Source organism: Crinia signifera, chromosome 1 (genome assembly GCF_055691185.1).
Source record: "Crinia signifera chromosome 1, ASM5569118v1, whole genome shotgun sequence".
Taxonomy (NCBI): Eukaryota; Metazoa; Chordata; class Amphibia; order Anura; family Myobatrachidae; genus Crinia; species Crinia signifera.
The window spans coordinates 11,719,954-11,747,654 of record NC_139217.1 but is presented as its reverse complement, the minus strand read 5'-3'; the positions used below and the strand labels follow the sequence as shown (position 1 = coordinate 11,747,654).

At 51.4% G+C, this 27,701-nt stretch overlaps 1 protein-coding gene across 1 annotated transcript in view; it reads left to right on the top strand.

Moving 5' to 3' along the window:
- LOC146025510 (uncharacterized) overlaps positions 1 to 27,097 on the top strand; it is a 44,461-nt gene extending 17,364 nt beyond the window's left edge. Inside the window, exon 3 of the mRNA XM_083155523.1 lies at positions 26,889 to 27,097. Coding sequence (XP_083011649.1) covers positions 26,889 to 26,902 — 14 coding nt within the window. The 3' untranslated portion in view covers positions 26,903 to 27,097. The remainder of the gene's footprint in view (positions 1 to 26,888) is intronic.
- Positions 27,098 to 27,701: the final 604 nt, after the last annotated feature.

The following is a 27,701-nucleotide window of genomic DNA, read 5'->3' as shown; positions in this document are numbered from 1 at the left end:
CACCCCCTCTCTGGGCACCCTCATCAGCTCCTACAGCTTCCATTACCACCTTAATGCTGATTTTTATTTTATTATTTATTAACAGTTTCTTATATAGCGCACACATATTCCGCAGCGCTTTACAGAGTATAGCTATGAGCAAAAACACGAATTACAGCACAAGACAGATTAGGACAAGTACATGGTTAATACGGATAGTTGCATCAGGGGACAGGACACTGAAACAATCATCAGGGTGGCAGAGGTTTATATATTCTAAGAAAGGCACATGAGGAGAGAGGGCCCTGCCCGTGAGAGCTTACATTCTAAAGGGGAGGGTTAGACAGACAGGGGTGACACAGAAGGGGTAGCAGTGGGCATAAACAGTAGGTTAGGATGAGAGATAGTCGGGTTTTATGCTGGAGGGTGGGAAAAGGCAGCTTAAGCTGGGTACACATATGTACAATCGTCGGGCCGTTCTTCCGATCTGCGGACGAACGGCCGTTCGATTGTATATATGTGTACGCTGTCCCGATCCCTTCGTTGCGATCGATAAACGGCCAAAAACGCTCTTGGCCGTCCACGGTCGGTCGGTCGCAGGTTCTTTGCTGCTTAATATTCTTCCGACAGGACGGCTCCATATCGAAAGAAAAGTGACATGTGTACGCACATTCGATCGATATGCAGCCCGTTCCTGCGATCATTCCTCCCAAAAGCAGCACGCCCATGTGGGTGTTGACTAGCTGCGTCATCCCTCCATCAGCGCAGCATGTAAACAACAGGAAGTCTTCTCCCCCGTACTTTCCGCGCCATGCTGTTAAAGAATATTCGTTGTGTGTGCATTCCTTTTGAAATAAATAATCGTTGTGTGTGCATTCCTGACAGATATAGTTATAGAAGATAGATAGATAGATAGATAGATAGATATGTGATGTTCATTGTTCTGCATAAACACTTAACATTTATTAAGAAATACTGACAAAAAATACTGTGAACACTTTGTTTATTTGGGTGGTCGGACCTGAACAGAGTATCACATACAGGTGCTTGCGTGAAGGTGTAGCAGGAACGCCCACCCACCCAAAAAACATAAAAACACATTTGAACATGGTGGTGTATGTAGTGGAAAGCGGTCCCACGGCAGCAACGCATCACATGGGAACATCCCGGCCTGCTCACATGTGATGCATTGCTGCCGTGGGACTGCTTGCCATGACATAAGTGCCACGTGTGAAGGTGTAGCAGGAAAGCCCACCCACCCAAAAAACATAAAAACACATTTGAACATGGTGGTGTATGTAGTGGAAAGCGGTCCCACGGCAGCAACGCATCACATGGGAACATCCCGGCCTGCTCACATGTGATGCATTGCTGCCGTGGGACTGCTTGCCATGACATAAGTGCCACGTGTGAAGGTGTAGCAGGAAAGCCCACCCACCCAAAAAACATAAAAACACATTTGAACATGGTGGTGTATGTAGTGGAAAGCGGTCCCACGGCAGCAACGCATCACATGGGAACATCCCGGCCTGCTCACATGTGATGCATTGCTGCCGTGGGACTGCTTGCCATGACATAAGTGCCACGTGTGAAGGTGTAGCAGGAAAGGCCACCCACCCAAAAAACATAAAAACACATTTGAACATGGTGGTGTATGTAGTGGAAAGCGGTCCCACGGCAGCAACGCATCACATGGGAACATCCCAGCCTGCTCACATGTGATGCATTGCTGCCGTGGGACTGCTTGCCATGACATGCACCATTTTAAGGTGCATGCTGCTGGCCTCCAAATAAACAAGAAGGAGAAAAAAGTAAAATAAAGTACACAAACTATTTTTTGACTTTATAATGCAAACCGTTATAAATTTTTTCATATAAAGAGTGTACTACTGCTACGCCTTTTTGGATTTTCGTAATTTTTTGGGCTACGGTATGGACTTTCCCGCTTAGTTCTTGTAGACATTTATGGACTTGTGTCATGTTTTCTTGCATTGTGCTTTCGTCGCTGGACGTGTCAGGTGATGGTGTGTTCTTCTCCCCCTCTGCACTGACATCTGAAATCTCGATGATATCTATAAGTACAGATAAAGAAATGTTTACCTTTCCACAAATGATACGTCACTATCCCATAAAGATGATTTGCAGTATACACTCACCATCTACACTGCTGGTGATCGCAATCACTTGGTGGCCCTCTGTGGTCCCTTCCATCGGCTGCGCAGCCTGGATATCATCTATAGTGACAAGGTAAAGTGACATATTACTACCCCTTGTTGTGTGTATAAAACATGTGTTGTTCTGTTGGTGTGCTGGTACAAAACCTTACCTGTTGTACTCTCCTTCTTTATTTTCAGGTTGGAGGCCCTGTCTCTGCCTTCCTCATGTCTTCTCCTGGATTGGATTTCCTCTGAGTAAAAACAAGCAACATGTCAGCAAAACACACAAAATGTAATGGATCAAGACAGTATATTAATAAAGCCACCTAGGGCATTGGACTCACTTCTTTTAATAATTCCACGAATTTTCTTGAGCTTGGCCTGCTCCTTGTGCTTCAGGTCCGACCACCGTTTTTGTAGCTGGTATTTGGACCTTCTTTTCCCAAACTTCTCCTTTATCTCCTTGCATACACGCTGCATAATAATTTCTTTTCTATAATTTGTCTTGGGGTATGTTTTTCTCGAACAATCGTAGTCCCTTCTATCCAGCATTTTGACCATCAGTTCCACCTCTGCAGATGACATGGCGGATGCGCGCGTCACTTTTTTCTCCTTGTTGTCCTGTCTCTCAGCGATTTCTTTATCTGTTGTTATCAGTGCTGAATTGGAAAACAAAGGTGCTGTACTGGCCTCCCCCATATGCGGTGGCGCCAGACCCTCCGACATGGCTCCTCGATGTCCCGTGTCTGTGTGACGCGAAGCACGTGAGTGGGGCGGAGATTCCTGCGCTCATCCAATCACTGTGTTTCAAGCCACGTTCAGCACGAAAGAATATTCCGTCGTTGCTGTTCGAGTGATCGGAGCTGCGCTGCGAATTTTCCGGACTATTTATCGACATTTCTTTCGGTGAGTATTAAAACAAAATGTGTAGTTTTCTATGACAGGGACTTCAATCTGTGGGCCATGGGTATGCTGGGACTTGTAGTGACCGTGTATCCTATGTCCCACAGAGTTTCAACTCCTGTACTATAGCTACAGTATATCTAGTGGCCCACAGACTGAACACCTGTACATTAAATGGTTTATGGTGTGCTTTGTGTATCAAGAAAATAATATGCCTTTTTATTTTATTTTTTGGAACAGAAATTCAACCATGGCAGAAAAAAATGTCGAATTTATGAAGGACTTCATTGAGGCCTACAGGGATCAGAATTGTCTCTGGAATACCAAATCCAAAGACCATTCGAATCGGCAGAAGAGGCTATCTGCTCTGGAGGAGCTGGTGAGGGTGAGCCAGACATACTACCCCACAGCAAATGTAGAGTGGGTCCGGACTCGGATCGCTAATATGAGGACCGTATTTAAAAAGGAACTAAATAAGGTGGAGTCCTCAAAGCGGTCTGGGGCAGGGGCAGACCAAGTCTATGTGCCCAGGCTGTGGTACTACGACCTGCTGGCCTTCACGGTGGACCAGGAGCTGCCCAGGGATTCGGTCAGCAACACTGCAAGGAACCAGCCTGCCCCCTCCACCTCCGCGTGCAACCAAGAGGTTTCTGATGACACCATTTGCGGCACAGTAATGCCCCTTTCCCACTGCAGCCTTAAAACGGTATATTGCCGATTTTTGAGGGCAAAATACCGTTTAAGGCTGCAGTGGGAAAGCGCCAGAGTTGAAATACCGTTTAAAGTTAAACGGTATTTCAACCCGTTTACAAAGCAGAGTCCTACACGGTTAAATAACGTTTAAGAGGCAGTGGGAATGCCTCTTAAACATTATTTAGCCTCCAGGCAGTCCCAGTGCCTGATGAAACCTAGTAGTTCGCACTTTGTGCATGTGTAATGTGTGCACGTGCATACTAATGAGCCGCTAATTACATATGCGCATATGTAATGAGCGGCTCATTAGTATGCACGTGCACTCATTACATATGCGAAAAATGAGAACTAGGTCTCATCAGGCACTGGGACTGCCTGTACCCCGCATGGACCCTGCAATGACCCCCGCTGCCTCCCCACTGCCCACAGGTAAGTACAAGGGGAGGGGAGGTGGGGGCACAGGGCAGGTAGGGGGGTTAGGCACTATTTACACTGGGGGGGGGGATTAGGCTCTCTTTACACTGGGGGAAGGGGGGGTTAGGCACTCTACATTATACACGTTCACTGCAATGGGAATGGTACTTAAATGGTATTTAAAACGGTAATCTGCTGCAGTGGGAATGCTAATACCGTTTTAAATACCATTTAAGATTACCAGTACTTTAAACTGGTCTGCAGTGGGAAAGCAGTATTAAGTAGACGGATTTTATTTTAAATTTTTTTTTTAAACCAGATAAATATAACAGCAAGTACAGTATAAAAATTGTGAACATGTAAAATGAAAAGGGGGGGTATCGCCCCCTGCAACTGACCTCTCTGTTGGGCACAACAGAGAGGTCAGTTGCAGGGGGCGATACCCCCCCTTTTGGTTATACATCGTCAATTTGACCTTCTCTGTGGCCCTAATTCTGGTTCTTTTCAGTGGTGTGTGGGCTGCGTTCTTCTGCGTAGATATAAAAATATATGGAAGTCTTAAAAATCGATAGTGATACATCATCTTGTTTTGTTACAGCCATCGCTATTTGCCGAGGATGAATCTTCGGCATCGCTGGAGGTGGCATCACAGCTGCCTTCACCGGCCCTCTGCTCCACCCCCACACCAACCGCCACGACCAGCGCTGAACCTCTAGCAAGCGCTCAAACTACAGCAGAAGCACCATCAAGAAGAGGGCGCAAAAGGCCGAGGCAGACTCCAGATGCTGCGGACGTGGCAACCACCAAGATCCTGGAGTCTGCCAACAGATTGATGACCATGGAGGAGGATGATGCGGACCGGGTGGGGAGTGTATTGGCTGACAATTTGCGAAAGTTGGACCCGGCTACAAGGGTGGAGGTAGAGCGCATATTTTATGAGACGCTGTACCGGGCCCGTGTGGGGACTCTGTCCCGGCACACACGGCTCACCGATGAGACCCCTCTGCCTAGGGTTGAATTTCAACCCATCAGCCCAGCTCCTATACCCCAACAAGCGGTATTTCACCCGGTGCAATATCCCCAGTACCAACATTTCCAGCCACCAACTGGGCAAAGGCAGCACCAACCGGCAACGTCGGCTAATACGCTCCCACCAGGTCCACCTGGTGGCCCCTTCCAGAGTTTAGTGGAAAGTCCATCTCCCTCCCAACCACCGATGGATACAGGGGATTATGGGGTGGGACAAGTTTACCACAATATGTAAATATTTTATATAGTTTATTCAAGTGCATTATTTTTTTAATAATATAGTTTAAATATTTTTATGTTTAAGTATTTCTTTATTATTTATTTACTTGTTATTTATGTTATATTTGTTATAAGTTTATAAGTTAATAATTTATATAAAAATAAAAAATTCTCTAATCTAGTTGGTGTCCGTGTGAAAATATCATTTACCATGCAGGGTGACTATAGGGCACAGATATACATATGGGGTACATGCATATTGTTTCAATATTTACCTTCATGTATTGCTCCTGGAGACTGTACAAAAGTACCAGGAGAAATTGGCATAGAAATAGGTGTGGTGGAGCCACTACTTGCTAGTACATAAACACCAGTACTGGGTACAGTCTGCACTCCAGGTGTCGTGGCATTGTGCCCTCCAGGAATGCCTGGCACCTGAGTACTACCACTCACTTGCCGTGATTCGGCCTCCACCTCCCCCTCCTTGCTGCAAGAAGACGCAGAGGACAACTTGTGCGGAACTGTGAGTATACAAATTTTATTGGCAAAATATTGATTAGTACACACCAAAAAACAATATATTTACAATGACAAAAACGTACATTTTTAAGCAATCATGTCATTCTGCCACTCCACAGCCCCAACACCATTGAAATAATTCAAGTACTCGTCTCTTGACAACTTTGCTTGCGTTGATGCATTTCTGGTGTTTAAATTATTTGCCAAAGCTGTCAGACCAATAGGCTCGTCAACAACTTGGCTTTCGTCCACTGTAGCCCCCAGTTGTTGTGTGTGCACCGCTTTTCTGCGCATGTAGTTGTGCAGCACACAACAGGCCAGCACCACTTTGTCAATCTTATCTAGGCGCAGATTGATGGCACTGTGAAAAATTCTGAATTTATTACTCAGAATCCCAAACGCATTTTCAACCACTCGCCTGGCACGTGACAGGCGATAGTTAAAAATGCGCCGTTCCCTGTTCAGTGCCCTTTGTGGGTAGGGTTTAAGGACATTAGGGTGCAATGCAAAGGCCTCATCCGCCACAAAAACAAAGTTCAAACCGTGCTCATTTTCAGTCCGCTCTGGCAGATTCAGTTCATTTATTTTCAGTTTGTCATGGAAAAATGTATTCTCCAGGGCTCCTCCATCTGAAACTCTACCATTTTTCCCAATGTCCACAAATACAAACTCGTATCGAGCATTAGCGATGGCCATTAGAACAATGCTGAAGAACCCCTTATAGTTATAATAAAAAGAGCCACTCTTTGCAGGGGGCATGATTCTGACGTGTTTGCCATCGATAGCTCCACCACAATTAGGGAAATTCCAAAGATCACGGAAATCACGTGCAATATTTTGCCACTCCTCCTTGGTCGATGGAAACTGCAATATAAAAGTATATGCGTATTAATAATCTGTTGGGTTGATTTTAGACCCATCAGCCCTCCCCCATTGCAGCCTCAAAGCTATTACCCGCCTTATCAAAATGACCCCCCACCCACTGGTGTAAAAGTTTAAATTAACAGGCATTGTAAAGATATACATATAGGGTACAGGTATGTGCACAGCTATACATATGGGGGACATGTATGTAATTTCCATATTTACCTTCATGTATTTGTCCTGTAGAACTTGGACGATGGCATCACAGGTGTCTGGTATTATCAACCCCAGCGCTTGAGATGATATTGCGGTGGTGAATCTCAGGTCGGCAAGGGTCCTGCCTGTTGCCAGGTAACGCAGCGTTGCCACCAGTCTCTGCTCTGCAGAAATAGGCCTCCTGAAATAGGTGTCCTCTCTCTCTATTAAAGGGGTAACCAGTGTCAGCAGCTCCATGAAGGTAGCGTCATCCATACGGAGATAATTCCTGAAATCATCAGGATTGTTCTCCCGTATCTCCTGTAGCAATGGCATGTGGGAGAAGGTGTCTCTCCTCAGAAGCCAGTCTCTGGTCCAGCAGCTCCGATTCTTGGTCCTTTTTCTTTTTTTAATAGCCTGCAATCTAGTGGCCATAGCAGCAAAAATGCACGCACGAGCCTTCCTTCTCCTCAAGCTCATAATTAAAAAGGCCCAAATGCACCGATAGACGAACGTACGTACGTATATCCTGCACAGCTAGCAATGGATCTGAATAGTCACGGCTCTATTCACTGTACTACACGAACGATTCTTTGTTCCGTGATCACGCCTCGTTTTGGTATGCTCTTTTAATCCAGCCCATTATGATAATGTTGTGTACATTTTTATCGTGCGAATAGCCAGAACGGGAGAGTGTGTACGGTGGTACAATCTTTTTCTTGCGATTGTTTGGACGGGAGTACATCAGACGTCGCAATTAAAATTGTACATATGTGTACGCGCAGATCGGTCGTATGTTTCGGACGGCCGAACGTGTATTCGGTCGATCGAACGGTCGCAAGAAAAATGAAATTGTAAATATGTGTACCCAGCTTTAGTCTTTGATATTTTAAGTCTAAAAAAGCGCTGGGTCATCCAAGAGTAGACAGCAGAGAGACAGTTGGAGATATGAGTGAGGATAGAGCATACTTGCCTACTTTTGAAAACTAGTTTCAGGGAGAATAGTTGGTAATAGAATTTTGCACAGCGCCCCATTGAGGGGGCGTGTCATGCTCCACCCAAAGGGCGTGTCTAGTTCCATATATAGAGAGATTGTGAAAAGAGATTGTGAACATGGCACGAGAAGCGGGGGGGGGGGATGTAATATAAAATGATTTATATCCAAATGTAGATGAGCCCCAAAGCAGTTAGTAAGAGATACTATACTTGGTAAAGTGCTGGGAAATGGGGCTGATGATTCAATGTACAGTAAATGTATCTATCTCTCATTCCTTTTTCCCCAAAAAAATGTAACAGTGTAATGTGGGCTAGGTGACATGAGGGAGATTGCTAGACTAATGATGGAGAGAGGGAGATTGCTGCTATGTCAGGGAGTCTCCTGCAGAATGCAGGAGGGGAGGTAACTGTGATTTAACAGTGTAATGTGGGGTAGGGGAAATGAGGGAGATTGCTAGACTAATGAGGGAGAGAGGGAGATTGCTACTATTTCAGGGAGTCTCCTGCAGAATGCAGGAGGGTAGGCAACTATGGGATAGAGGGAGAGAGATCAGGAAAGGAGCGTTAGATTTCAGTATTATCAGCATAGATGTGATAATGGAAGTCGAGTGAGCAAATAAGCTCACCCAGAGAGGATGTATAGAGAAAAAGAAGAAGAGGGCCAAGAATAAAATTTTGGGGGACACCTACTATCAATGGAAGAGCAGGAGAGGTGAAGTCATTAGAGGTACAGCTGGGCATTTTCAAAAGTGACAGTGCAAATACAAGCATTAACAGTGATAGTAAAAGTTGTTTGCAGATGTAAGAATGATGATAGTATGGTAGAATCGCCAGATTAAGCAGCCAGGAGTAGTATGTTGTGAGAATGAATTGAACTCACTCAAAGCAGTCTTTGGTTTTCTCAGTTGTTGCTTCTGTCCTTCTGTTTCACTTCAGTGTAACGCCAGTATAACGCCACAGTTATATTTAAATTATGCCACACTTTAAAAATGATGTACTTCAAAACTATTATGCACACAGCTAAACCATGCACGCAGCCTATTCGGCCACAGCCTATGTAATGATCTTAAAATGCATCTGCACTCATTAACTGGACTCTTCCCACCCAATCCCAACCCCCCTACTACAATGAATGGTAATAAAAGTTTCTTACATAAACATCCATGCATTCCAAGATAGCATGTGTCATTAAGAGTTATAAGATATTCCTCCCTTCACATAGGCAACTGAGATTTGATTTTTAACTTAACACATTTCTGATATCTAAAGCAGTGTGCAGATTGATCAATTACCAAAGCATTTAAATACATCCAGCACGTGAGGTGTAATAATCTGCAGCCCAGACCAAGTATGTAGAACTAGGTGATTCATCGCGCCCTACGGGCGCTCTTCACACCGGCGTAAGGGGCTACGCCCCTTAATTTGTGAACATTTGTATTGTGAGAAATATGGTTAGAATTGTATGAAAGATGCCCTGTATTGCAGCTTCTGGCAGTGGGTGAGGGTCCAGCGTGGCAGCACAGGAGTACCGGACGGTGGCCCTGAGTCAGTGTCTCCTTCTACTGGGTGGGAGTTAGGGTGCATGAGAGCAGGAGGCTGGGATATGAGGCATGATAGGGGTATGTGGGCAACACAGCGTCAGCGATTACCCAGTGGTGGAAGTTACGGTTCAGGAGAGCAGGAAGCTGGGTAGTGATAGGGGTGTGTGGGCATACGGGGGACTAAAGAGGGTGGTGGACACAGTGCAGCTTCTGCCAGTGGGTGAGGGTCCAGCGTGGCAGCACAGAAATACAGGAGTCAGTGTCTCCTCCAACTGGGTGGGAGTTAGGGTGCATGAGAGCAGGAGGCTGGGCGGTAAAGCATGATAGGGGAATGTGGGCAACACAGGGTGAGCGGGTCTCCACTGGCGGAAGTTACGGGGCAGGAGAACAGGAGGCAGGGCAGTGTCCTCCCACATTGATGGCAAAAGTATTCAACATCGGCCATAAACCATCGATTATTTGAAAATCATTGATGGTCGATGGGCATCCCTAGAACTGGAGGAGGGTGGGGGACAGTATGCAGCTCCCGGCAGTGGGTGAGCGTCTGCTCCCACTGGGAGGGAGTGAGCGTGCATGAGAGCAGGAGGCTGTATAATAGTGGTATGTGGGCAAGACATTGATAAAAGTTGTGGCGCTGGTGCAGAGGGCAGTGGGGAAACCTGCAGTGCGGCAGCCAGGGCCCGATTTCTCACCTAGGGGCGGTACCTGCTTGTGGTGGTACAGGATCCCCCATTGTCACGGGGGTACGTGAAATGCGGGAGCGGGGGCCGCGGTGGTCCGCTGGGGGGTGGAATTGCCGGAAGGGGGTCTGGGGGGTCTGCAAATTGCGGGAGGGGTGGTGGTGTGTGGGGATCCGCGGTTAGCGGGAGGGGGCGGGGGTCCGCAAATCGTGGGCGGGGGCGCGGGGGGGCTTGAATCGTGGGAAGGGGGGTCCGCAAATTGCGGGAGGGGGGTTGTCGGGGTTAGTGAATTGCGGGAGGGGGGGTTGCGGAGGTCCGTGAATTGCGGGAGGGGCGCGTGGGGTGCCGTGAGTCAAGAGGGGGTGGTGCGGGGGTCCGTGAATCACGGGAGGGGTCATGAATCGCAGGAGGCGGGGGTCGTGGGGGGGCTGCGAATCGCAGGAGAGGGGGTGTGGGGGGTTGCCGTGAATTGCATGAGGGGGGCGTGAATCAAGGGAGGGTGGGCGCAGGGGGGTGGTGCGGGGGTCCGTGAATCGCGGGAGGGGGCATGAATCGCGGGAGGGGGGGTCGTGGGGGGTTCCGAATCGCAGGAAGGGGGGTATGGGGGGTGCCGTGAATTGCGTGAGGGGGGCATGAATCGCGGGAGGGGGGGTCCCCGAATGTGTGAATTACGGGCGGTCGCAAATCGCGAGAGGTGCCGAGGGGGCCCGCAAATCGCGGGAGGGGGGCGCTACGGGGGGTTTCGAGAATCGCGGGAGGGGGGGTCGTGAGGGGTTGCGAATCGCAGGAAGGGGGGTGCCGTGAATTGCGTGAGGGGGGCATGAATCGCAGGAGGTGGGGTCCCCGAATGTGTGAATTAGGGGGCGGTCGCAAATCGCGAGAAGTGCCGAGGGGGCCCGCGAATCGCGGGAGGGGGGCGCTACGGGGGGTTCCGTGAATCGCGGGAGGGGTCGGCGCGAATTGCGGGAGGGGGGTCGCAAATCACAGTAGGGGGGGGGGTGCCGTGAATCGCGGGAGGGGGGGTCGCGGGGGGGCCTTTTAATGCCGGGAGGGGGGGTCGCAGGGGTCCCGCGAATCGCGGGAGGATGCAGGGGTCCTGCGAATCGCGGGAGGGGGCTCGCGGGAGGGAGGGGTCGCTGGGGTCCCGCGATTTGCGGGAGGGTCGCGGGGGTCCCGTGTTTCGCGGGAGGGGGTGGTCGCGGAGGTCCAGCGAATCGCGGGAGGGGGTGGTCGGGTCTGGGACGGATATTAGACAGCACTTACATCGACAGCCATTACATCGACACCATTAGTTCGACAGCTCAATAGGTCGACATGGTTTTAGGTTGACATACCATTAGGTCGACATGTCATTATGTCGACAGCTCATTAGGTCGACAGCTCATTAGGTCGACATGTTTTTAGGTCGACACTGCCATTAGGTCGACAGAGTCTATGTCGACAGTCAAAAGGTCGACATGGGTTTTTTCACTGTTTTTTGGCCGAAATGTCGACACAGTCGACATGGACACAGTTTGAAGTGTACCGCAGCCGCTCGCTATGCTTCGGGCACGGTGCCTCGCTGCGCTCGGCACACTATATTATTCTCCCACCACGCCCTAGTGGATAGTAGGGCATGAAATACCGCCTGTCGGCACATGTCGGCTCAATAAACAGTGAAAAAACCACATGACGACATTTTGACTGTCGACATAGACACTGTCGACCTAATGGCAGTGTCGACCTAAAAACATGTCGACCTAATGAGCTGTCGACCTAATGAGCTGTCGACCTAATGAGCTGTCGACATAATGACATGTCGACCTAATGGTATGTTGACCTAAAACCATGTCGACGCGACTTGCGGGAGGGTGGAAAGCTGGGGTCCCGCGAATCGCGGGAGGGGGGGTGTGGGGTCCTGCGAATGGCGGGAGGGGGGGTCACGGGGGTTCCGCAAATCGCGGGAGGGGGGGTCGCGGGGGTCCCGCGAATCGCGGGAGGGGGGGTCGCGGGGGTCCCGCGAATCGCGGGAGGGGGGGTCGCGGGGGTCCCGCGAATCGCGGGAGGGGGGTCGCGGGGGTCCCGCGATTCGCGGGAGGGGGGGGTCGCGGGGGTCCCGCGATTCGCGGGAGGGGGGGTCACGGGGGGTCCCGCGAATCGGGGGAGGGGGGGTCGCGGGGGGGTCCCGCAAATCGCGGGAGGGGGGGGTCGCGGGGGGTCCCGCGAATCGCGGGAGGGGGGTCGCGGGGGTCCTGGCAGAGGGTAGGGATGTGCAGGAGTAATGGTGGATGGTGGCTGTGGAGTAATGGTGGATGGTGGGCGTGTACTGTAGCCCTGGCTGGGCAGGGGGAGGTGATGTCAAGGGGGTGGAACGTCAGACACATGAAAGTGAAACTGTTCTACACAGGAACGTTCTCCACAGGGGTTGAGTGACAGATCTGGCTAAATATATAAGAGATGCTGGTTACCTATGACAATATCAAATCAATCTAGGACAGAGGGTGGAATAATCTGCATCCCAGACCAAGTATGTAGAATGCTGGTTACCTATGACAATATCAAATCAATCTAGGACAGAGGGTAGAATAATCTGCAGCCCAGTCCAAGTATGTAGAATGCTGGTTACCTATGACAATATCAAATAAATCTAGGACAGAGGGTGGAATAATCTGCATCCCAGACCAAGGGCCGCATTTATCAAGGGGGTAATGACACAAAAAATGCGAAAACCGGCCTTTAACGTGAAATTGAAGTATCCCACAAATGTATCAATGTGCTATCTCCTTTATTATCGCAAGATGAAGGGCACAGATATCGCATGTTTACTGTTTTCGCAGCTCCTATCTTTACAATAGGAACTGCTGTCTTTTAAAATGTATCAAGTTCCGAAAGCATTTTTCTTTCGGAACTTGATCCCCGATATCTTCGCGAGGCTAAAGTGGCGTTAGAACCCTCCCCGGTGTGCCCTCCTCCCTTACCTGTTAGTATGCTGCCATTGCCGCTCAGCATTACTGCCATCTTTTACCCACCAGAGCGGGGTCCCAATAGCAGGTAGCTTGTGTCCCCCACTGCAGCGCCGATCGGATCACCCACCAAACAGCAGCCCCGACAGGAGGCAGCTTGTGTCCCCCACTGCAGCGCTGATCGGATCACCCACCAAACAGCAGCCCCGACAGGAGGCAGCTTGTGTCCCCCACTGCAGCGCTGATCGGAGCACCCACCAAACAGCAGCCCCGACAGGAGGCAGCTTGTGTCCCCCACTGCAGCGCTGATCGGAGCACCCACCAAACAGCAGCCCCGACAGGAGGCAGCTTGTGTCCCCCACTGCAGCGCTGATCGGAGCACCCACCAAACAGCAGCCCCGACAGGAGGCAGCTTGTGTCCCCCACTGCAGCGCTGATCGGAGCACCCACCAAACAGCAGCCCCGACAGGAGGCAGCTTGTGTCCCCCACTGCAGCGCCGGAGTGGTGATAAAAGTGTGGAGAGACTGCTCTCACTACTCAGCAGTAGCCAGCACATCCTCTCCTCTGCTCTGGCTCCCTCCGTGCACAGACTGCTCCTGCTCCCTCCGTGCAGACTGCTCCTGCTCCCTCCGTGCAGACTGCTCCTGCTCCCTCCGTGCACTGGATCTTTAGGTTATGCATGTGTGACAATGTATATCTGTATGTGTATATATATATATATATATATATATATATATATATATAATATATATATATATATATATGTATTTCTGTGTAATAAAATATATATATATATATATATATATATATCAAGTGCCTGTAGTGCCTTGCTGCATGTCCATTGATTGGTCTGGTGAAAAGGGGGAGTGTCCGGGCGAGTGTTCTTAGAAGAAACACTTCGCCTTTACAGGAAGCTGCTGATCGCTGGGACAGCGTTTTTACGCACCCGCTCTCCCTGCCCACATCCTTTCATACATTCAGGTGATGTTGGAGAACACCGCAATGCGATGCCAATGCGATTTTCAACGATGTTATCATGAGTACATCGCATTTCATTGATAAATGGGGCCCCAAGTATGTAGAATGCTGGTTACCTATGACAATATCAAATCAATCTAGGACAGAGGGTAGAATAATCTGCAGCCCAGTCCAAGTATGTAGAATGCTGGTTACCTATGACAATATCAAATAAATCTAGGACAGAGGGTGGAATAATCTGCAGCCCAGACCAAGTATGTAGAATGCTGGTTACCTATGACAATATCAAATCAATCTAGGACAGAGGGTAGAATAATCTGCATCCCAGACCAAGTATGTAGAATGCTGGTTACCTATGACAAGGGGCTGGCTGGCAACTTTCAGCCTGTGGGGCAAACACAAGCAAGTGGCCCCAGAGTGATAGAGACTGTACTAGGGAAAAGGAGACAGAGGAAGAAACGGCCGAGGAAAAGGAGCTAGTGAGAGACAGCAGATGTGATGCTGCCTGATTTACGAATCCCTAGAAATTGTTCCCTGCAGCTACCATTTCCCACAGTTATGGGCCACACATTGCGTAGCTAGCCTGCAGAAGGTTCCTGCAGAACCCTCTCTGGCAATGGCCAATGCGTGTTTGCAGTCAATGGGACTGTGCATGTACAGTAGCCACAGTAGCACCTGGAGCACATAACAGGGATGAACATCCGGCCAATAGAAACTGCATATTGCAATGTGATACTGGTTGCTCATACCATCTCCAGATCGCACTGCATATGCGATTTTTCGATAAATGGGCCCCATAGCCAGAGAGAACAAAGGGGACAGGAAGATAGTGAGAGAGGTCGCAGTAGAGAGGAAGGCTACAGGGGAGATAACGAGGGAGGCAGCAGGAGAGAGAGCGAGGGAGGCCGCGGGAAAGAGCGCGAGGTAGGCCGCAGGGGAGACAGCGAGGGAGGCCGCAGGGGAGACAGCGAGGGAGGCCGCAGGGGAGATAGCGAGGGAGGCAGCAGGGCAGACAGCGAGAGAGGCCGCAGGGCAGACAGCGAGGGAGGCCGCAGGGGAGACAGCGAGGGAGGCCGCAGGAGAGACAGCGAGGGAGGCAGCAGGGCAGACAGCGAGGGAGGCCACGGGAGAGAGAGCGAGGGAGGCCACAGGGCAGACACAGCGAGGGAGGCCGCAGGGGAGAGAGTGTGGTAGGCCGCGGGAGAGACAGCGAGGGAGGCCGCAGGGGAGACAGCGAGGGAGACCGCATGAGAGACAGTGAGGGAGGCCGCAGGAGAGACGCCGCAGGGGAGACAGCGAGGGAGGATGCAGGGGAGACAGCAAGGGAGACCGCATGAGAGACAGTGAGGGAGGCCGCATGAGAGACGCCGCAGGGGAGACAGCGAGGGAGGCCGCAGGAGAGACAGCAAGGGAGGCCGCAGGGGAGACAGCGAGGGAGGCCGCAGGAGAGACAGCGAGGGAGGCCGCAGGTGAGACAGCGAGGGAGGCCGCAGGAGAGACAGCGAGGGAGGATGCAGGGGAGACAGCAAGGGAGACCGCATGAGAGACAGCGAGGGAGGCCACGGGAGAGAGAGCGAGGGAGGCCACAGGGCAGACACAGCGAGGGAGGCCGCAGGGGAGAGAGTGTGGTAGGCCGCGGGAGAGACAGCGAGGTAGGCCGCAGGGGAGACAGCGAGGGAGGCCGCAGGAGAGACAGCGAGGGAGGCCGCAGGTGAGACAGCGAGGGAGGCCGCAGGAAAGACAGCGAGGGAGGATGCAGGGGAGACAGCAAGGGAGACCGCATGAGAGACAGCGAGGGAGGCCACGGGAGAGAGAGCGAGGGAGGCCACAGGGCAGACACAGCGAGGGAGGCCGCAGGGGAGAGAGTGTGGTAGGCCGCGGGAGAGACAGCGAGGGAGGCCGCAGGGGAGACAGCGAGGGAGACCGCATGAGAGACAGTGAGGGAGGCCGCAGGAGAGACGCCGCAGGGGAGACAGCGAGGGAGGATGCAGGGGAGACAGCAAGGGAGACCGCATGAGAGACAGTGAGGGAGGCCGCAGGAGAGACGCCGCAGGGGAGACAGCGAGGGAGGCCGCAGGAGAGACAGCAAGGGAGGCCGCAGGGGAGACAGCGAGGGAGGCCGCAGGTGAGACAGCGAGGGAGGCCGCAGGGGAGACAGCGAGGGAGGATGCAGGGGAGACAGCAAGGGAGACCGCATGAGAGACAGCGAGGGAGGCCGCAGGAGAGACGCCGCAGGGGAGACAGCGAGGGAGACCGCAGGGGAGACAGCGAGGGAGGCCGCAGGAGAGACAGCGAGGGAGGCCGCAGGTGAGACAGCGAGGGAGGCCGCAGGAGAGACAGCGAGGGAGGCCGCAGGGGAGACAGCGAGGGAGGCCGCAGGAGAGACAGCGAGGGAGGCCGCAGGTGAGACAGCGAGGGAGGCCGCAGGAGAGACAGCGAGGGAGGCCGCAGGAGAGACAGCGAGGGAGGCCGCAGGGGAGACAGCGAGGGAGACCGCATGAGAGACAGTGAGGGAGGCCGCAGGAGAGACGCCGCAGGGGAGACAGCGAGGGAGGAGGCAGGGGAGACAGCAAGGGAGACCGCATGAGAGACAGTGAGGGAGGCCGCAGGAGAGACGCCGCAGGGGAGACAGCGAGGGAGGCCACAGGGGAGACAGCGAGGGAGGCCACAGGGGAGACAGCGAGGGAGGCCGCAGGAGAGACAGCGAGGGAGGCCGCAGGTGAGACAGCGAGGGAGGCCGCAGGAGAGACAGCGAGGGAGGCCGCAGGGGAGACAGCGAGGGAGGCCGCAGGAGAGACAGCGAGGGAGGCCGCAGGTGAGACAGCGAGGGAGGCCGCAGGAGAGACAGCGAGGGAGGCCACAGGGGAGACAGCGAGGGAGGCCGCAGGAGAGACAGCGAGGGAGGCCGCAGGGGAGACAGCGAGGGAGGCCGCAGGAGAGACAGCGAGGGAGGCCGCAGGTGAGACAGCGAGGGAGGCCGCAGGAGAGACAGCGAGGGAGGCCGCAGGAGAGACAGCGAGGGAGGCCGCAGGTAAGACAGCAAGGAAGGCCGCAGGAGAGACAGCGAGGAAGGCCGCAGGGGAGACAGCGAGGGAGGCCGCAGGGGAGAGGGTGAGAGTGAGAGAGATTGCAGGGGGAAAAGTGAGAGAGACCACAGAGAAAGAGTCAAGGGTGAGGGGAGAGGGAAAGAAACTGAGAGTGAGAGAGACCACAAGCTTGAGATAGAGACTGTAGGGAAAAGGGAGAGAGTGAGAAAACCTGTAGAAGAGATAAAGAGACTGCAGGGGTGAGGGAGAGAGAGGTAGAAAGACTGCAGTAGAAATTGGAAAAGACTGCAGTGCAGGGGGTACCTCTGTGTTGTTCTCTGCAGCTGTTCTCAGGTGCAGCTTTCTCCAGCCTGTGCGGTGCCAGGGGGAAGCAGGGAGGGACCAGAGAGAGTGAGTAGAAGACGAGCTTTGGGGGCGGAGCTACCTCGGAATAAGAAAGTAGGCTGATCTGGTAGTGGGGGGGCTGAGGGGGGAACCTGTGAATGAGAGGGGCTTCTTCCTATGGCAGGTTCCTGAATAATAATCAGGATGTGCAGGAGAGTCCCCTTATAGTGCCCCCTTCTCATGCTGCTTGCAGCAGCCAGACACTGACAGTCGGGAGGAAGGAGATAAACCTTCCCGGCTGTCAGATCTGCAAACACAGCAGCCCTATTTCTGCAAAATTGTTCTGGCCTGGGGGGCAGAAGGCACCCTGCCCCCCTGCCCAGCCCGCCACTGCCTATGACAATATCAAATCAATCTAGGACAGAGGGTGGAATAATCTGCAGCCCAGACCAAGTATGTAGAATGTTGGTTACCTTGATGAGAAGAGATGAGAAGAGAAGTCAGTTCATTCAGGATAAGCTGAAGATATGTCTAGAACGCCAGTATAACGCCACAGTTATAGTTAAATTATGCCGCACTTTTAAAATGATGCAATTCAAAACTATTATGCACACAGCCTATACGGCCCACAGCCTATGTAGCTGATGATACTATAATCTATCCTCTAATCCTCCCCCAACCTTCCCTCATCACTCCTGTCCAAGGTCTCCGAATGCCTCACGGCCATCTCAGCCTGGATGACCCAACGCTTCCTGAAACTAAACATGGCTAAAACTGAACTTCTAATCTTCCATCCCCCGAACATCCCCTCTTCTCCCACTATCTCCATCAGCATTGGTGAAACCGAGATCATGTCCACCGACCAAACACGCTGCCTCGGTGTCATCATTGACTCCTCCCTCTCTTTCACCCCCCACATTCGTGCTCTCTCACAGTCTTGCCGCTTTCACCTACGCAACATCTCACGCATCAGACCATTACTCTCCACTGACGCGACCAAAATTCTCACTCACTCTTTTGTCATATCCCGACTACTGCAACATCCTTCTCTCTGGGCTACCTCTCACCCGCCTCGCACCTCTCCAATCCATTCTTAACGCTGCTGCTAGGCTCATCTTCCTCTCCCGCCGCTCTACCTCCGCCTCCCCCCTCTGTCTATCTCTTCACTGGCTCCCCATTCCTTTCCGAGTTCTCTTTAAACTCCTCACCACCACCTACAAGGCTCTCTCCTCCTCCACCGTTCCTTACCTCTCTTCACTGATCTCTATCCACACTCCCTCCCGTCCTCTTCGCTCCATCGCTGACCGCCGACTGACCTCTCACCTAATCACCTCCTCTCACTCCCGTGTCCAAGACTTCTCTCGCGCTGCCCCCCTGCACTGGAACAACCTCCCGCCACCCATCAGGCTTTCTGATTCCCTTACCTCCTTCAAGCGCTCCCTCAAAACCCACTTCTTCCGACTAGCCTATCCCTCCTCCTCCTAACCTCTTTCGCTCCTCCTATCCTGCCTACCCTACCCCTCCATCTGTTCCCATCCGTTCCTACTTATCCTATTGTTTTTCGTTCGTCCACCCACCTATTTTTAGTATGTTAACTCTTATGAGTAGGGTCCTCCTTCCTCACGTACTCACCCTACCTCTGTACCTCACCAGCGCTCCTGCCCTGTTCTTCCCTTCCTCTACTTCATCTTCAGTCTCCTCGACAATTTCCACACCTACTTCAGAACTGATGCTGATTTTAGTTCTACCAGCTATACCCCTATTTATGCTGTATTTTATCAACACACCCTGTACGTTACCTTGTAATTTTTGTTTGTTTGCTATGTACGGCGCTGCGGACACTTTGTGGTGCCTTATAAAAAAACAAACTACAGTACTACTACTACTACTACTACTACTACTACTACTACTACTACTACTACTACTTGGTCTGGTTAGAGTGTTCCTGGTTCCCAGGCTCCACTGTCCACTGCATTGTGCCTGTCTCGTGCTGCCCTGCAGTCAAGCTTGTTCCAGTATAGGAAACAGAAGACCAGCACTATATAAATTTGGTGATATTACCAATAAAAATAAATATTATGCAATATGTTAAAGTATTCCTAACGGTTCTGCTGTCTTGTTTAAGGCTGCTCAATGCCCCAATAATGGAAAAAGACAAGGAAAAAAACACAAAACTGTGCAGAGTTGGAATACTCTTGAAATAACATGGATTTATACAACAATCTCTTATATATTTAGCCAGATCTGTCACTCAACCCCTGTGGAGAACGTTCCTGTGTAGAACAGTTTCACTTTCATGTGTCTGACGTTCCACCCCCTTGACATCACCTCCCCCTGCCCAGCCAGGGCTACAGTACACGCCCACCATCCACCATTACTCCACAGCCACCATCCACCATTACTCCTGCACATCCCTACCCTCTGCCAGGACCCCCGCGACCCCCCTCCCGCGATTCGCGGGACCCCCCGCGACCCCCCCCCCTCCCGCGATTTGCGGGACCCCCCCGCGACCCCCCCTCCCCCGATTCGCGGGACCCCCCGTGACCCCCCCTCCCGCGAATCGCGGGACCCCCGCGACCCCCCCCTCCCGCGAATCGCGGGACCCCCGCGACCCCCCTCCCGCGATTCGCGGGACCCCCGCGACCCCCCCTCCCGCGATTCGCGGGACCCCCGCGACCCCCCCTCCCGCGATTCGCGGGACCCCCGCGACCCCCCCTCCCGCGATTTGCGGAACCCCCGTGACCCCCCCTCCCGCCATTCGCAGGACCCCACACCCCCCCTCCCGCGATTCGCGGGACCCCAGCTTTCCACCCTCCCGCAAGTCGCGTCGACATGGTTTTAGGTCAACATACCATTAGGTCGACATGTCATTATGTCGACAGCTCATTAGGTCGACAGCTCATTAGGTCGACAGCTCATTAGGTCGACATGTTTTTAGGTCGACACTGCCATTAGGTCGACAGTGTCTATGTCGACAGTCAAAATGTCGTCATGTGGTTTTTTTCACTGTTTATTGAGCCGACATGTGCCGACAGGCGGTATTTCATGCCCTACTATCCACTAGGGCGTGGTGGGAGAATAATATAGTGTGCCGAGCGCAGCGAGGCACCGTGCCCGAAGCATAGCGAGCGGCTGCGGTACACTTCAAACTGTGTCCATGTCGACTGTGTCGACATTTCGGCCAAAAAACAGTGAAAAAACCCATGTCGACCTTTTGACTGTCGACATAGACTCTGTCGACCTAATGGCAGTGTCGACCTAAAAACATGTCGACCTAATGAGCTGTCGACCTAATGAGCTGTCGACATAATGACATGTCGACCTAATGGTATGTCAACCTAAAACCATGTCGACCTATTGAGCTGTCGAACTAATGGTGTCGATGTAATGGCTGTCGATGTAAGTGCTGTCTAATATCCGTCCCAGACCCGACCACCCCCTCCCGCGATTCGCTGGACCTCCGCGACCACCCCCTCCCGCGGAACACGGGACCCCCGCGACCCTCCCGCAAATCGCGGGACCCCAGCGACCCCTCCCTCCCGCGAGCCCCCTCCCGCGATTCGCAGGACCCCTGCATCCTCCCGCGATTCGCGGGACCCCTGCGACCCCCCCTCCCGGCATTAAAAGGCCCCCCCGCGACCCCCCCTCCCGCGATTCACGGCACACCCCCCCCTACTGTGATTTGCGACCCCCCTCCCGCAATTCGCGCCGACCCCTCCCGCGATTCACGGAACCCCCCGTAGCGCCCCCCTCCCGCGATTCGCGGGCCCCCTCGGCACTTCTCGCGATTTGCGACCGCCCCCTAATTCACACATTCGGGGACCCCACCTCCTGCGATTCATGCCCCCCTCACGCAATTCACGGCACCCCCCTTCCTGCGATTCGCAACCCCTCACGACCCCCCCTCCCGCGATTCTCGAAACCCCCCGTAGCGCCCCCCTCCCGCGATTTGCGGGCCCCCTCGGCACCTCTCGCGATTTGCGACCGCCCGTAATTCACACATTCGGGGACCCCCCCTCCCGCGATTCATGCCCCCCTCACGCAATTCACGGCACCCCCCATACCCCCCTTCCTGCGATTCGGAACCCCCCACGACCCCCCCTCCCGCGATTCATGCCCCCTCCCGCGATTCACGGACCCCCGCACCACCCCCCTGCGCCCACCCTCCCTTGATTCACGCCCCCCTCATGCAATTCACGGCAACCCCCCACACCCCCTCTCCTGCGATTCGCAGCCCCCCCACGACCCCCGCCTCCTGCGATTCATGACCCCTCCCGTGATTCACGGACCCCCGCACCACCCCCTCTTGACTCACGGCACCCCACGCGCCCCTCCCGCAATTCACGGACCTCCGCAACCCCCCCTCCCGCAATTCACTAACCCCGACAACCCCCCTCCCGCAATTTGCGGACCCCCCTTCCCACGATTCAAGCCCCCCCGCGCCCCCGCCCACGATTTGCGGACCCCCGCCCCCTCCCGCTAACCGCGGATCCCCACACACCACCACCCCTCCCGCAATTTGCAGACCCCCCAGACCCCCTTCCGGCAATTCCACCCCCCAGCGGACCACCGCGGCCCCCGCTCCCGCATTTCACGTACCCCCGTGACAATGGGGGATCCTGTACCACCACAAGCAGGTACCGCCCCTAGGTGAGAAATCGGGCCCTGGCTGCCGCACTGCAGGTTTCCCCACTGCCCTCTGCACCAGCGCCACAACTTTTATCAATGTCTTGCCCACATACCACTATTATACAGCCTCCTGCTCTCATGCACGCTCACTCCCTCCCAGTGGGAGCAGACGCTCACCCACTGCCGGGAGCTGCATACTGTCCCCCACCCTCCTCCAGTTCTAGGGATGCCCATCGACCATCAATGATTTTCAAATAATCGATGGTTTATGGCCGATGTTGAATACTTTTGCCATCAATGTGGGAGGACACTGCCCTGCCTCCTGTTCTCCTGCCCCGTAACTTCCGCCAGTGGAGACCCGCTCACCCTGTGTTGCCCACATTCCCCTATCATGCTTTACCGCCCAGCCTCCTGCTCTCATGCACCCTAACTCCCACCCAGTTGGAGGAGACACTGACTCCTGTATTTCTGTGCTGCCACGCTGGACCCTCACCCACTGGCAGAAGCTGCACTGTGTCCACCACCCTCTTTAGTCCCCCGTATGCCCACACACCCCTATCACTACCCAGCTTCCTGCTCTCCTGAACCGTAACTTCCACCACTGGGTAATCGCTGACGCTGTGTTGCCCACATACCCCTATCATGCCTCATATCCCAGCCTCCTGCTCTCATGCACCCTAACTCCCACCCAGTAGAAGGAGACACTGACTCAGGGCCACCGTCCGGTACTCCTGTGCTGCCACGCTGGACCCTCACCCACTGCCAGAAGCTGCAATACAGGGCATCTTTCATACAATTCTAACCATATTTCTCACAATACAAATGTTCACAAATTAAGGGGCGTAGCCCCTTACGCCGGTGTGAAGAGCGCCCGTAGGGCGCGATGAATCACCTAGTAATATAATAAGCTGTACAGCTAATAGGTGGCCACTATTATAAGATCATAACGCAATCACAGTAAAATACAAATAAATAAAACAACCTTTAAACATATATGTCAATTATGGTTAGGTAATGAGCCCTTCAAGCAGATGGTTAATAGCGTCTCTATATGGTAATTTGTGCTAAGAACATAATCTATAGTAATTATCTTATGATTAGTTGCTTTTAATTGCCAGGAAAAGTTATAGGCAGTTCTGTGGGCGCATAGGGATATCAACTTTATCCTCTAAATAGCTTGTTAAAAGTAAGTCCATAGGGACGAAGCCGCACGAGCGTCCAAAAAGGGGGTGCGTCTTATGCAAATGGTAGGCGCGGCTTATGCAAATGAGCCACGTCCCCGTTTTCGGCCGCAAATAGACGCTGTGCGCATGTGCACAGCGTCTATTCTGTGAAATTGGGGGGGCTCCGAACTGCCCCCCCGGCAGCAGGACACCTCCGGCCGCGGGTGGGAGAGCGGGACAGGACCCGGTAATCGGGACTGTCCCACTGAAATCGGGATTGTTGGGAGGTATGGGTTAAGGTAAGTAGCTGTTATTAGTAAGCCTTGTGGTTACCTTGCTGTATGTTAATTTTGAAGTCATGTCTGGCCAGACAGAGAATAAAAAGGTGCCTTACAACCTTAGAAGATAGAGATGTCCTCTTGTGCCTCCCAGTTGCTGACGCTGAATGTCTTTAGGGCAACTTTATGAAACACCAGTAAAATTGACGTTCTGCAGGGTACAAAATAGGATCCTGGAATGCATATAAGAGATGGATGCCTGTGTCTCTTGTGTCCCTTACGCATTTCTCAGCCTGCTGTTAGCCTCAGCGGCTTCTTCAGAAAGAGATTTTGTACAGTGCAATGCTTGGCCCAGGTTTCAGCTACAGCCTGTAAGTCTGGCCAACCCCTGAACTTCCTGTGGATTACCATCACCCAGATAAGTCAGGGGTTGTGTGCATTTATTATCTTTGTGCATTGTAGCATCCGTGCTCTAGTGATATATTTTGCCACGTTCCCATCTTGTGTATTGTTACACCTGGTATTTTGTATTTAGTGTGTCACCTTTTAGCATTGTTGTTTCCCGGGGTCTTGGGGTGCCTGTTCCCAGATCCTTCTCAGGAGCCCGTAGACTCTGGGGTTATCCCATTCTATTTCTCTGTATTAGTCATAGTTGCCTAACTTTTACTTTTCCTTTCCAGGAGAAGCACATGGTGGGGGATGCAGGGGGGAGACTGATGTCCCCCATTCCACAAAACGCGTGATTCGCGGGTTCGCGATGAGGGGGTGGGGCTTAAATTATGCGAAATGCTGCAATTTATGTCATTTTAGCCCCGCCCCCTCCCCCATACATCGCGAATTCCAGCATTTGTAGTTGCTTTTAATCCAGGACATCCATAAAAAACATGAGACAAGGGCTCTAAACAATAGTCTCATGTTTTTTATGGATGTCCTGGATTAAAAGCTTTTCTACATTTTCAACACCTGACTGGCCTAAAAAATTCTGTTTTTGAATAACTATTAAAGAAACTGCTACAGGCTTTGTGCCGCCACCTAAAGTGGTGAGTAAGGTATGCCATTATCCTTTGGCTTATTCCCCATTTAATCTTAAAAAAAGATATCTACATGTTGGGTATATCCTTTCTTGTATGTATTCTGGATGAAATATGGTGAGAAATCCTGAGGTTCTACGTCTCTAAAAGCAAAAGAAACCTTGATGAGTGGACTGCCCGACACACAAGTGTGAGTTGGGGTACGCCCACTTTTTTGATCTTAAAACATCTCAAAAAATTATTTAGGGGTGAGTGATACAATATTATTATATATTGTATACACCTCACCCACTACTCTCTAAAAGCCTATGCAATATCTGACATATGGTACACTAATTTTCTTCTAAGATAAACTGGGAGCACACCACGTCAACATACGAGGAGAAAAAACGGTACTCTTTACTTAGAAGGGCGCCCATCATGGCCATCTCGGGCATTGAATGCACTAAAAAATCGGGTGCGATGCGACCGACGAGATGCCCGTGATTTCCCATAGGGAACAATGTTAAATGTCTCAATTGACCCGATTTTCCTGTTCAATGCCTCAATTGACCAGATTTTTCCATAGGAAACAATGTTAAATGGGCCACAGAGGCCAAATAGGCACCCTGAAGTGTATAATGGCCACCCGAATTGTTAACGCCACCCCACGATCAACGTCAACCCGAAGCGTGGCGAGCGCAGCGAGCCCGCGAGGGGCGGCGGTACGCGTCCTACGACCTTTTCATACCCCCACTATCCACGTTGGCGTGGAGTTGAGAATAGAATAGTGTGGCGAGCGCAGCGAGCCACCGAGCCCAAAGCGTGGCGAGGGGACGCGGATACCTTCACAGGTATCCGCGTCCCCTCGCGGGCTTCACAGCTGTCCGCGTCCCCTCGCGGGGCTCGCTACGCTCGCCACGCTTCGGGCTCGGTGGCTCGCTGCGCTCTCCACACTTTCTATTCTCAACTCCATGCCGACGTGGATAGTGGGGGTATGAAAAGGTCGTAGGACGCGTACCGCTGCGCTCGCCACGCTTCGGGTTGACGTTGATCGTGGGGTGGCGTTAACAATTCGGGTGGCCATTATACACTTCAGGGTGCCTATTTGGCCTCTGTGGCCCATTTATTATTGTTTCCTATGGAAAAATCTGGTCAATTGAGTCATTGAACAGGAAAATCGGGTCAATTGAGACATTTAACATTGTTCCCTATGGGAAATCACGGGCATCTCGTCGGTCGCATCGCACCCGATTTTTTAGTGCATTCAATGCCCGAGATTTTTTACTAACGATGCCCACGATCAAAATCGTGGGCGCCGTTCTAAGTAAAGAGTACCGAAAAAACGTACAAAAGAAACCTTTATGAGTTTAACATCATCTCTATTACCGTGAGTTGGGGTACGCCCATATTTCAAAAAGATACCTTTATATATGTATCACTCTTATACTCTTGGAGTTCATGTAAGAAGTCACATCTCTTTTCAAGCAACTATAGACACAATACTAAAGATACCTTTATGAGCTTAACACCAGCTTACTCAAACGTGAGTCTGGTATGCTTATCTTAATTTTGTTCACTTTATTTGTACCAACACAGCAACAATAGAAATATTCACGAATATAAGAAATAATTCTTTATTTTTAAATTCTTTTTTTCATCACGAACACAAACTGGTGTTTGAAACACATTGGACCAGATCCTAACATCACTAAGAGAGATAATATCAAGAAAGGAAGACTGTATTCTACTATATCTCTAAGTATTTTCTGTTGCGCCTCATTGTATATCAGCTCCAAATTTTTTCTTGTTTGCATGTTGGTAAAGTGTGGGTGACACTTGTAGGGGCTGTAACACCAGGGCTGCATAGCGCCATATATAATTCTGTCATCCCAAAATCCTAGTTCTAATTCACCTGGAAGCTTTAGTTTGCAGGAGGCTAAAAGACAGCATGGCAAGCATAACAATTTGTCCAAAATAAAAGTTCACATCTCTATTGAAGCATCAGTGCTGCGGACAGCAGAGGTCTCATCAAGTATGCCAAGGGTTGAAGAAGGGGGGGAGGGGGGGGGGGATCTTTTCTGCTAATTTGGTCAGTCTAATATCTGATGGCAGCCCTGGCCTTAACTAGACCCCACAGTCATAATATATAGTTTATGCTGTTTGTAGTGTTTGTATATTCTTCACAGCTCACCATGAATAAGAATAACTGGAATCCCTGCACTAACTCTGTAATACTACTGTATATAAATATTGTCATCATGAAATGCACAAGGCTACTGGACTCAGATCTCCATAAGGGAAGTAACACAATGTCTCTCATTATAGGTAAAGAAAAGTAGGAAGAGCAGAAGAAAAGTCAGGAGTAGGAAGAGCGGAGGAGAAATGAACAGATCGCCTGAGAGAGACGGATTCAGGAGATTGGACAAGAAAGTAAGGCTCTACAAGTGAAGCTCAGCATTACCCTAGAGAAGCTCCAGCAAGGATATTTTTTTTTTTTTACAATTTTTGAAATATTGGTAAAGTACAGCAAGATATACGTCAATAAAGAAATTTGAACAAAAAATAAAGAGTTGGTGGTTGTCATACATTATGTATAAGAACTGGTCATTGATATCATGGTAAAAGAGATATCAGAAAAGATGTGAATGAACGATAAAAGCACCGCTAGATTAAATATAAAAAAATGACTCATCATGAGGTAAGCAACTTAAAAAACATACATGAAATGAGGCACTTCAAGACATAAAATATATCACAAAATGATGATGGTAAAGGGATATGGATGGTGGTGGGGGAGGGGGGGACGTGTGTCAGAGTGAAGACAAAAGACAACAACAGCTAAAGGTTTATCTATATAATAAGTTGAAGAGTGTGTGTGTGCGTGTGTGTGTGTGTTTGTGTGCGTGTCTGTCGCATTACGGACACACCGTGGCACTCAGAGTCGCCAAATTCGGCAACAAGGTACCTCTGGACCCGGTGGTGCGCACCTCGAAGCCGTTTTTGGGAAATTTCACTTAGAAATAACACAACGGTTTAATTTACCTTAATTGATGATCTGGAAAATAGATCAGCGATCTGGGAAACCGAAGACAAAGGAACAACACTACACCTGGGGCCTTATTCTAGTTCACTCTTTCT